General features: G+C 35.3%; 1 protein-coding gene across 1 annotated transcript in view; it reads right to left on the reverse strand.

Annotated features, from left to right (window-relative positions):
- LOC121408558 (adhesion G-protein coupled receptor G4-like) overlaps positions 1-13,206 on the reverse strand; it is a 59,566-nt gene that overhangs the window by 35,353 nt on the left and 11,007 nt on the right. Inside the window, exon 3 of the mRNA XM_041600061.1 lies at positions 7,319-7,672. Within this exon, the coding sequence (XP_041455995.1) occupies positions 7,319-7,672 (354 nt within the window). The remainder of the gene's footprint in view (positions 1-7,318; positions 7,673-13,206) is intronic.

Raw genomic sequence — 13,206 nt, forward strand, 5'->3', positions numbered from 1 at the left:
AGGTCCATGAATATCATATAGTTGAAAGAGTAACATGGGCGACTTTTTGTGTCACTATTGATTGTATATTGCTTCGCTATTACTATAGCTAAAACTATATTATTCACTATATCTAACTTAGTTCAGTGGTCAAGCCCGCCTGTGTCCACGTAAGTGGCGCCTTTAAACCACATCCAAAGGGGAATAATTATGACAAAATTAATAAACTGATGTGTGTTTTGATGGCATCGGACGTGAAACTGTCCTCTGCTTCAACAAGTAAGTGCAGATGAATAAATTTATTTTTTCCATCGATATGTCAAAATTGGACTTTAAAAATAGCTGATAGGTCAATGGTCAATCGCGGGGTCAAAGGTTTTCAGTGTATTTTTTTTCAAAGTTTTTTTTTAAAGACTAGCCTAAAGTGTTGAGGGTATGTTTTCCCCCCAAGCTTTTTCCTCAAGGCTTATTCCTCGTTTCCAAAAAGTGTTCTAGTATCCCGTAATTATAACCATCTGGAATAAAATTATTGGAAATGTTTTTTTGACTGATTTGAGTAGGTATGGGTGTCAACATTTACCAAAAAAAGTTAGGAATATGGATTGGGGAAAGTGTTTTTTTCAAGGTCAATGACCTTTTCATATATACTGTATAATGGTATCTCTGAGATGGAAAGGCGCAGGTTGGTGATAATGGTGTCAAAATACGCAAATTCTTACCAGAATATCAAATAAAATAAAATTAAGTACCTAGAATGCACATTAAAAAAAAACTTTCAAGGTCAAAGCCTTTCAAAGGTCAATGATCTTTTTTACATTATGTACCATATACGGTACAATGGTATCTCTGAGATGAAAAGGCGCAGGTTGGTGATCTTTGTGTCAAAATGCACAGATTCTTACAAGAAGATCAAATGAAATAAAATCAAGTGCATACAATGCTCATTCACCAATGAAATTCAAGGTCAAAGCCTTTCAAATGTCAATGACCTTTTTTACATTATGTACCATATACGGTAGAATGGTATCTCTGAGATGAAAAGGTGCAGGTTGGTGATCTTGGTGTCAAAATGCACAGATTCTTACAAGAAGATCAAATAAAATAAAATCAAGTGCATACAATGCTCATTCATCAATGAAATTCAAGGCTAAAGCATTTCAAAGGCCATTGACCTTTTTTTTACATGATATACCATCATCTCTGAGATGAAAAGGCGCAGGTTGCTGATCTTGGTGTCAAAATGGACAGATTCTTACAAGAAGATCAAATGAAATAAAATCAAGTGCATACAATGCTCATTCACCAATGCAATTCAAGGTCAAAGCGTTTCAAAGGTCAATTACCTTTTTTACATTATATACCATATACGGTAGAATGGTATCTCTGAGATGAAAATGCGCGGGTTAGTGATCTTGGTGTCAAAATGCAGAGGTTCTTACAGAAAGATTAAAAAAATGAAATTAAGTACCCAGAATGCATAGTAATCCATAAAGTTGAAGGTCAAAGGTCAATGACCTTAATAGGCTATATATCGTATAATGGTATCTCTGAGATAAAACGCATGTTGGTGATTTTGGTGTCAAAAAGCATTTTTGCAAGAAGATAAAAAGGCACAAAATAATAATAAAGAATTATCCTTCGCCTTTAAAATCCAAAGTCAAAGGTCAAAAGTTAATAAATATTCATATATCCATGCAAGATTTTCCCCCCCAAGAAATTAATCCATCATATTCACATTTTATTTGTGAATAGTATAGAAAGAAAGATAGCTATTTGTAATGAAAACTTGCTTGTTTAATAATTTTACTCTGAAATAAGGATAAATAATGGCCATGAAAAATACATTTAGGGGTTATAGGTCAATCAACTTTGTCAATAATGACAGGGCATTTAAGTAAATAGATCGATAACTTGATTGTGGCATGCAGGTACAGTATATAGTGATTCTGATGGGAAAAAGACTGACCTGCTTGGGAAATTAACAGAAATTTAATAGTTGATTCCTTGACCAATGATGATGTCAAAATACAAGTTCGAGATGAAATTGAGATCAAATAGAACTTTTTAATATATTTTGTAGTAATGCATTGCCAAAAGTGTAAAAAAATCATGTTTGATATAATTTGAAATAGTGAAGTTTTCTAAAGTAGCAGCATTTAGATATGCATTTTATAAATCTAAATCAATTCTATAAACTATAACTTAATCTGTAAATGGAAAGGATAGGCCTAACCCTAATGGCATGCATCATCCAAGAACATTTTCATATAGCCAGGGACAATGATGAAGAATTATAATAAGGCAATCATTATAGCTGCAGCTTTGGTCATAGTAAATGAAGTTAAGTGTCTCAATTTCGGCAAAGAGTAATCAAACTCTTGAAAATCTTTTGAGATTTTCAGGACTTTGATCTGGCCCATTCAATGAAAGCTTTATGTTCTGTCAAGGGATATCAGACCAGGATCTATATTACTGATATGTTGCACAGCTTGATCCTCAATAACTGGAAGTGGTGCTGTAGGAGTTTTGTTAGGTTGATGGATGTGTACTTGTAAGCTATTATCTCCTTTTGAATTTTATTATTATATGCCTAATTTGTGCATGGTAACAATCAGTTGTTCTGGACCAAATACATGACCCTTGTACAAATTGATACCTAGTAGAAATAGCATCATGGGTGACGTACGGCAGCTAGAGAGCAGATATGAAGTTTTGTCCTGCAGCATTATAGCATCTCAAGAGATTCTGGCAGCTCGCAATGAGAGATAATTAATAATAATACGGGAATTCATCTTTGTTGAAGTTGAGATACATGCTATTTACTATGACAAAATTTGCAGCTCTAAGTATGGCCTTCATTTCATCTTCATCGTCATCCCTCTGCTGATTGGAAATGCTCTCAGATGATTCTAGCTGAGAGTTAGACCTATCCTTTCCATTTTTCAAAAGATTAAGCTAATAGTTTATAGTATGTATTATAGCATTGAGGTGAGTGGACTATCGCTGGAGAGAAAAAGACATGACCACCTTGATTTAGATAATATGATGCATTAAATGCTGCTACTTAAGATAAATATCATTTCAAATTATATACTCGATTTCATTTATTTTTGTTCATTGTTTTTGGCAATGCGTCACAGTATATGAAGAAGCGTTATTTGGTTATCAACTTTTTTAACTTAATTTCCACTGATATTTTGGAAAGAATTCATTGACCTCTGACCCCTAAATACATTCTCCATGACCTTCATTACTTCAGACTGAATTTATGAAACCTCCATGTTTTCATTACAAATTAGCCATCTTTATTTACATTATCACAAATAAAATTAGAATAAATGTTTGTTATTTTTATGTCATACAGATATATATAATATTTCATTTGATCTTGGAATTCAAGGTTGAAACTTTATTCGTTATACTGATTTTGGTGTTGTTTAATCTACTTGTACAATATTAATCTTTGCATTTTGGCACCAAGATCACCAACCTGTGGTGTTTTATATCAGAGATACCATTATATAATATGGTATATAATGTATAAAAGGTAATTGACCTTTGGCCTTACATTTTATGGGTGAATGTTCATTCTAGATACTTATTTTTTTCTTCATTTGATCCTCTGGTAAGAATCAGTGCATTTTGGCACCATTATCACCAACCTGCGCCTTTCCATCTCAGAGATACCATTATACAATATGGTATATGTAATGTAAACAGGTCATTGAACTTTGATAAGCGTTGACCTTGAATTATATTGTGAATGTCCATTCTATAAGTACTTGAATTCATGCTATTTATCTTCTTGTAAGAATCTGTACATTTTGACACCATGATCGCGAGCCTGTACCTTATCATCTCATAGATACCATTATACAGTATGGTATATAATGTAAAAAAGGTTATTGACCTTTGAAAGGCTTTGACCTTGAATTTTATCAGTGAATGTGCATTCTAGGTACTTAATTTTGTTTCATTTTATGTTCTGTTAAGAATTTATGTATTTTGAGACCATTATCACCAACCTGCGCCTTTCCATCTCAGAGATACCATTATACAGTACATATGAAAAGGTCATTGACCTTTTCCCCAACCCGCATTCCTCCTTACTTTTTTTGGTAAATGTTGACACCCATACCTACTCAAATCAGTTGAAAAACTATTTCCAATGATTTTATTCCAGATTGGTTACTTTGGGGTCTAATTTAGGGATACTATTCGGGTTCTTCCCGATTGTAAGCAATGACCTTGGAAACGGTCCTTAATTGGAAATGAGAAAACGCGACAACTTGTTTAGGGGCCAAAATGTTTAAATAAAGCCCGCGAAAATTTATTTAGGGGATTATTTTGCATACAGAGAGAAACTCGTATAGCGAGGGGTGTTTCGAAATGATTTGGTCACGCATGTGTACAGTAATACATTTGACTGCCCCCCCCCCCCCCCGAGATAAGCAAGTGTATGTCGAGGTCCCGTAAGTTATGGCTGATGGTTTTCTCCTTTAATCAAATTTCTTGATATAAAGCATTGCATTCTTGGTACAAAGATCAAATGCATTAACAAAACTTAATATCAATATTTAGAATTGTTTATATGAAGAATCATTCTTCTTTTTAAACAAAACACCATTCTTAATATCAGGAACAGCATGCCATAACCAAAATATAAATTTATATCGGCATACACAGGCTAATACACTCGGGTATTACTGCTCCTTAGTATAAAAGCAAACGCAATTGCTACTGCCAAAACTACATGATCCCCTCCCCCCCCCCCCCCTACAAAAGTAATTGCATGGATAGCAAGTGCTTGCTCGAAAAGAAATGAATAAACGTGCATTTGCTTGTGAGAGTTAAGCCAAATTTTTACGAGCCCCGATCATTTGCTAAATTTCGAGTGTTGCATTTTTTTAAACCAATAAAAATATCGGAAGAGGAAACAAAATCGAGTTTTCCCCTGTGATTCCATACGTGTCGTACGGGACATTTAGAGAACATTTGACAGTTTTTGACAAGAAAAAACAAAAAATATTCCAGTTATGACTATAGGTGGTCATCAACTACTACCAGAGTGTAAGAAAAACCAAGACTTAACATGACTTGAATTCACATCCTGTATAATACAGATTAAAAATAGTAATGTGTCGTACGGACGCAGAAAAAGTGGCTTTTTAGAAACCTCAAGTTTGTACTCAAAAGTCTGTGAGTTGGGCAGATAAATTTCATAGAAAATGAACTCAAATTGACACTCAATTACCAAAGAAACACATTTATAAAAGAAAGCAAAATAAAAATTCATGAATAAACCAAATTATAATTTTCGAGAACATTGTGTCCTACGGGACATCTCTAAATTGAAGCCAAACTTTCTTACTTTATGTCACTTTGACTTCTTCAATCACATTTTTTGGCTGATGAAAATGATAATCATATCAAACTAAGACATTCATTAGGTTAGAAACCGCTATTAGGTGAATATTTCTGTCAATATATCATAAACAAAATAATGTGTCGTAAGGGACAATTGTGTGTCGTACAGGACACTTCTGCGTCGTACGGGACACTTGTGTGTCGTACGGGACACTTGTGCGTTGTACAGGCACTTGCGTGTTGTACTGGGCAGTCTGAATAAATAAACATGAACTTTTTATCAATCAGAAGGAGCAATGCCCCTAAATTCTTGCTTATTTATGAAAAATCTTTTAATAAGTAGTCATTCAGGACAATACAATTCAGTAACCTCAATATATACAATTGGGAGCAATATGTTGTAATTTTTTTTCCATGATGGGAAATGTACAAGTGTTCACAGCATTTTTACGAGCTGAAAAACTTCAGGTTTGTGTGAAGTTATATTTTAGGGAATTAATTGATGATTTCCAAACACTATTTAAACAATGAATGAATGAAACTTTGTGTAAATTATGGGGCTAAAATGTTATAATTTGTTTTATATAAAATGTATATCTATATGATATGTCACAACTGTCACTTTTTTGCTTTTTTTGGTCACAATTTTTTTTTCTTAAGAAATGCGGTTCTACTTTTTCAAACCCATCTGCATTTCATGAAACAATATGGTTTGTCTTATTTTCCAGATTTTTTTTCTCACTTGAAAAAAGGAGTTTCAATACTGTATATAAAAAATAGTGATCATCAAGGAGAGTCCAAATAGATGATCATGATGATTGATATGTATTTTTTTTTTACATCTTATAATAATTCCACATTAGCATGCAAGAGAAAGTCATCTTCCAGGCTAGGTTGAAATAATTATAAAAGTTTTCTTTTTTTCATGCTCAATGAAAAGAAATTAACCTGATCTGATCAGTGAAAATCACCAGTTTAGCTGAAGGGATTCACAAAAGAATAAGCCTACATGAAATCAATTAAAATGTTTAGAATCACCTATTTCATGTTTTAACGAGATAAACAAAGTACCTTTTCAGTTCACTTTATGTTAAATCAATTAAATGAATTTGAATATGCCTACTATTTATGGTTTCTGAATCCAAATCCTGCAATTAAATGCATTATTATATTGTGTGTCGTACGGGACATTTTTTAATAGGACGCTAATTGAAAAATGAAGGGCAGTAATTAGATCCTTATGGGATAAATCGATCACCCATGGGTCAAACAAAGAGAAACTGATTTTATGAAATTGCATCATCAAAAATAAAATTGTAGGAAAAACTTTTGCATTGTCATGTGTCGTACGGGACATTGCCAAAAATAGGTTCGGAAAAATCAGGGCTGCCTCTATTGTGGATCATGAAAATGTTGTAGATATTATTTGGAACCATCAATGATATATTATTCTATTGACCTGCAATATTTTCAATCCTCTCTTGCTTTGCAAATAATTGTTTCAGGCGGAATTTGTACTTGACTATTCAATGAGCAAAATTATTGAAAATATTAAATTCCACTGTTCTCCCCCCAAAAATTATATCTGTCTTCACTTTTGGTTAAAACTCATAATTTTCATAAAATTGCCGTCATCACTTTGCTCATTGAATATTCATGAAGAAATGCATAAAACTATTTCACCGAAATAAAGCAAAAATTTAAACATAACTTCGTTATTTCTAGTACGATTTTGGTAAAACCTTCAGTGTTTTGTCTGATTTATCTTTATCTGTTAAAATCATATTATTTTCAGCTTGGAGTATCCCTTTAAATGGAAACTGTTATATGCAACTCGATTCAAACACAGGCTACAAAAATTCTAGAAAAAGCATGCAATAATTGTCACTTTTTTAGTATAAGACCCATGTTTATGCGGAATCATTAAGTCTATAGAATATTAAAGGGAATGAAGAATAATCAAAGTGTTTACTTCTTTTACAAGTGACTCCGGCGTGCTCGTATTCACTGCAATCTGTGGTCCATTTTTCCGATTTGGGACAAAAAGTGAGGCTCTCCTCTTCTCCGGTACAAGCGACCTCATCGTATATTATTTCCCCCGAACTGGAGCCGAAGTGGGAGTATTTCCAGGCAACGTCAGCACCGGGGAAACCAAGGCTACGGCACACGACGTTGGCATCTTGAATATCCCACGAGTCATCGCATATGGCGCCGTATTTGGGGTGCTCCATATCACCTGTATTCATTATTTCGACCGTTCCTTCGTACATATCCTCACCACCGCTGAGACGGAGACTGAAAGTCTCGTGGTCATCCTCGTAACCTCCTGGAAACGAATGAAAATTATAAGTATAAAACACGAGTAAGCATGCCCTTTACAACTTGTGGCAAGTTTTTTAAGGCCCGATTTCATGATTCGTGGACAAACCTCCACTCCACCGAAATATCTTTAAAAGTGGGGGGGGGGGTGGGAAGAAAGAAAAAGAAGGGAAACGAAATGAGGGAAAAGGGGGAAATAAGAGGAAGAAGACGAGTGAATAAAATAAGGCCAGGGGAAGACTTTGAAAACAATTTTTAAGAATCCTTTGATTTCATTATATTAAATTTTCGCTCACATTTCCTGTTCGATGAAATACGTATCTTGCTCTGTGGGCTGATAGTGAGCTAAAAATGTCAAAATATATTTCAGCTCGGACATCGAACTTTCATTATTTTGTTAGATTTACAAATTGATTTTTAAAAAATGGTCTGTAAAATTTACGTTTTTATGGTCCGAGTATCAATATTTTCAGCTCGCGCTTCGTGCTCGCATTATTAATTTCCTGATAAAATATGTGGAGTGCCTATGATAGTCTCGTCTCCATTACGCGATTCGATATAGCAGCAGTGCTTATTTCTAAAAGTCAGAGCTATTGGATAATTATTCACTAAAGAAAACATTCATATGTAATAAAATACTATGTCCATTGACCCAAAATGACCTTTGATAATGATCAAGTGATCTAAGATGTGTGCAAAACCATATACTTGATTACCCTTATGTCTATCTTTCATGAACTAGATCCATAAACTTTCTAAGTTATGATGCCAGTTCAACAAATACCCCCAACATGACCAAATTTCATAGACCCTAAGTGACCTTTGACCTTGTTCATGTGACCTGCTTATGTGTAAGTTCCCTGAACTAGGTCCATATACTTTCTAAGTTATGATGACATTTAAAAAAATTAACCTTAGGTAAAGATTTTTATTATTGATTCCCCTAACGTGCACAAAGTTTATTGACCCTAATTGACTTTTGACCTTGGTCATGTGACATGAAACTAGGACAGGATACTTCATTACCCTTAAGTCCAAGTTTCTTGAACTAGGTCCATATACTTTCTAAGTTATGATGTCATTTCAAAAACTTAACCTTAGGTTAAGATTTGAAAACGTCGCCGCCGTTGGAAAAGCGGGGCCTATATAGTATCGCTCTGCCATATGCAGGCAAAGCAAAAATTGTATTCAGACTGCCCATATTCTGTCGAACTCATATAAAGTTAAATACGATGGTCTAACTTTAAAACACGCGCACACATATTTATTGAGATACGCAGCTTGTTCTGTTATTAAAAACGTGCTTAAATTATCCAGAATCCAGATCAGAATATCAACACTTTTCTGCTCGCGCTTCGCGCTCACATTATAAATGTAGGAAGATACCAAATTTCCCATCATTCTCATCAATTACAAAACATAGCAGGGGCGGATCCAAGGGGGACGAGCCACCCCCATTTTTTTATTTGGCAACCAAAAAAAATGTCCTTTTAACTTGAGAGAAACACGGGAAAGCAGAAAGAAAAATACGAAGGGGGTATTATACCCATGTTTGATTTTACGGCCTAGTAACGGCTGGCCCGATCCCGGGGTGGGGGGGGGTCACTCTCCACATGATCTGCTACGCCGCTTCCAGAAAACACGTCGAAAAGGGTCCCGTTTCAGGCACTCTCGCGTCGTCGACGTCTTTAGCAATAAGGGTTGAATTTCAGGACCATTTGCTGGTAAATCGCCGTTAGACTTCTCTCTCTCTTCACGCCATTTAGGGTTGCTATAATTTGATTATGAAGATTGCGCAATTGAGGGTTCTAAATATGAATAGATCTACGCCATTTTCCGCATCCAGGGTTGCAAATTTGAGGATTCGGGAGCAGACCTCAGCCATAACAGGCGCGGATCCAGAAGGGGGGCCGAGCCGCGCCCCGCCCCCCCCCCTATTTGTAGCAAACCTGCAGAAAAAAGTGTACTCTGTAACTTGATAGAAGCGATGAAACAAACAGAAAGAAAAGTACGAAAGAGGTATTTTACCCATGATGTGTAATTTACAGCCTCGTAACGGCCGGCCCGACCCGAAAGGAAACAAGAAAAAGGTGAGGGGAAGACTTGGAAAATAGAATATACAGTGCGTATCAAAAAAAAGTTTACACTTTGAAAAAGCCCTGGGAATTAAAAAATATACAACATGTGGGTAATTTTTTCACATATAATTATGGATTTGGGTCTCATCTATCCAATGAAGGTAAAAGTTTTGACAGAATGTTACACTTGAGTGAGCACTGTCCATTTTTGTAAAGCTCGCAGAAATCTGTTTGCGCAGAAATGCTTGTTTTCACGCTGTGTCAAGGGGAAAGGGCGAAATCAAACTTACCCTGTGAAGCATTTCTCATAAATTTCCCTAGCACTTTTAGCCAATTGAAATAAAACGGATACATTCAAGCATTTTGTAACAATTTTGCCGCCCAAATTTGAAATTTCAACACTTAGTAAGCACAACCTTTACTCTTTTTGTGCCAGCTGGATCTGAGGACATAACTGAATCTGAACAAAAGTTTTTATCAGACATCTCCAGCATTTTTCACTAAGTTTTTATAATTTAAAGTTGGTTTACATTTCATTTTCATTTAATACTTGTTTCTCCACACTTTTCCCAAGCTTGGCAAAGATTAACAAAATGAAAATCAAGCCTAAGCCATTTCATGTAAATCACAGCTCAGTGTAAAGCAAATATCGTTACGATGGACTCGGTGTGTGGGGGAGTGGGATGGGGCGCAATGCACTCTTCGAAGTGTTTTTGGCTAGGAAACAAGTTTAAAAAGGTAAAAGTTATCTTCATATCAATTTTACTTGTAATTTCCACGTGTTCTTCATGATTAAGGTCTACTTTTATTCGCATAACTATTTTAAAGTTCTGCGCTAATCATTTTTCACCAACTTTTCAAAACTAAGTGGTGCTCACTCAAACGGAAATATTTTTCGACAGTTATATCGTCATTTGCTTAAATGGATCTGTACCAATGCTAAAATGTGGAAAAATCGTCAGGATATTACAAATACATAATTTTACATGATTTTTTCTGAGTGTAAACTTTTTTTTGATACGCACTGTATATACAAATTTTCGCTCGTGCTTCGTTTTCGCATTGCCTGTGTAATGAATCTCATTCAAGAGGAGTAAATGGACTTAATATATCCAGTTCTGAAATCACTTTGCACACAATATAATTTTAGCTCGCACATCAAGCTTTCATTATTTTGTTTGATTTACACAAATTGTTAATATACATAAAATTTTTCAGCTCCCGCTGCGCGTTTGCATTGTTTGATTTGTGAGATACCTATTCTCTTGGGAAATTCTTACCAAAATTTCATACATGCCCCTTTATCATGTCAGTAAAAATTTAAGCTCGTGCTTCGCGCTCGCATTTAATTGTTTGAGACACACAGCTTGTTCTTTATTTAGATAAAAACGCGCTTAGACTGTCCAGTTTTCAGGTCGAAATGTCAAAAATGTTGAGCTCGCGCTTCGCACTCTCATTATTTAATTGGTGATACTTGTATCCTCTTCATTAATCAATAAAACAGTCCTAATTATCTTTTTACGTTACTATATTAAAATTTCGACTCGCGCTCGCATTGTTTAGTTGGACACTTATCTTTGTTCATGATTATAAAAACTGCTCAGAATCTTCAGGTCTGAAGACATAAAATATCAAAGAATTTGAGCTCGTGCTTCGCGCTCGCATATTATATTAAAACCACATGAGATACCTTATCTTGTTTATAACAATAAAAACTAAAACTTTAGGACTAACCCCTGAAATCGAGAAAAATGTTGATGAAAATATTCCCCCCCCCCCTACTGGCGAAATCTGGATCCGCTCCTCCATAAACGCAATGAAGGACGTGATTTTAAAGGACAAGTCCACCCAAACCAAAAGTTGATTTGAATAAAAAGAGAAAAATCCAACAAGCATTACACCAAAAATTTCATGAATATCGGATGTAAAATAAAGTTATGAAATTTGAAAGTTTCGCTTAATTCCACATAAGTTTTATGCACATCCTGGTCGGTATGCAAATGAGGAGACTGATGACGTCATCCATTCACCATTTCTTTTGTATTCTATCATATGAACTATGAAATATTATAATTTTCTCCTCATTGTCAAGTGAAACAAAATTCCCCCATGAACATGTGGAATTAGCATTGTTTAATATCCTACGGTTCAGTAAACTTGGTCCCTATTGTCAAGTTTGTAGAAACTGAAATATTGTATAATTCAGACAATACAAAACAAAAGAAATGATGAGTGAGGGACATCAATGACTGTCTCATTATTTTGCATGTCACTGAGTTGTGCATATCACTGTTTTGTGGAAAATAAGCGAAACTTTAAATGTCACAACTTTTTTATTTTACATCCAATTTTGATGAAATTTTCAGCGTTATGATAGTTTGATTTTTGTCTATTTATTCAAACAAAAAAATTTCTGTGGTGGACTTGACCTTTAAGGGATACAAAATAATCCTCGCACACGCCGGCCAGCGCATGAGAATACACCCGTACAGTAGGCTTATTTAGTTTCGAGTGTTACACCCGGCTCTTTACTGGGCAGCATGTCTATATATGGTTTAGGCCCATTTTGTTTGATTCATAACGGGGATTCCTATATTGATTTTTTTTTAATTATCAATTTAAAAAAGAAGATGCAGGTTTAATTTTTGTATGTATTTTCAACACATTAACTGGTACGGATTCCATTTTTTTTCAAAGTTTGATGAAATTGGTAAAGCGAATGGTAAGTGATGCATCAGTCAGCACTCTAAAAAATGAAGTGCTAATTTAGCTCAATCAGCACTCCGAAGTGCAGTCACTATACACGCTCTTTAAGAGCCAAATTAGCACTTCATTTTTTAGAGTGAGTCAAGGCAAGCAATAATTTTCGCCTGCATTTATGCTAAAATATGGCTATTCAAAGTGACCAAGAGAGGTATCATTGAGAGTAAATTATGCTGGCCTTAATGCAATAATTTTAAAAAGGTCAGGACTTTATACTTGTTGTATGTAACATCAATTTAACATCAGTAATCAGTATGGTATCAAATTAATCGATTTCGATATGTTTACGCCATTTAAGGTATCGAATTAGGGGCCTTTCCCTGTTCACGCCACTTAGGGTGGCTTTTCTCATGGGTTACGCCAATTACGATTGCAAATTTTGTTAATGTAGTATATAACGCCGTTTAGGGTGCATTTCTGAGGTTGTGAGGTAGCAGTCCATGTGGAGTGTCACCCCCCCCCCGGGGGGTGGGGGAGTGTGCCGATCCCCACAAGCCTACTCGCAGCGGCACCGCATTCTGTTGGTTCAAAATAGGCATACCACGATACCGCAACTGCGCGAGCATCACGACATCCTCCTGCACATGGGTCTCATACACTCAACGGTCGATTAGCTCTGCATATGAAGATTACCATATGCGCACAGGTAGGCCGTAAAACAATGTATAAAAATACTTGAAATATTCGGTTTTTAGGCTTT

This window comes from Lytechinus variegatus, chromosome 2 (assembly GCF_018143015.1).
Source record: "Lytechinus variegatus isolate NC3 chromosome 2, Lvar_3.0, whole genome shotgun sequence".
NCBI classification, from domain to species: domain Eukaryota; kingdom Metazoa; phylum Echinodermata; class Echinoidea; order Temnopleuroida; family Toxopneustidae; genus Lytechinus; species Lytechinus variegatus.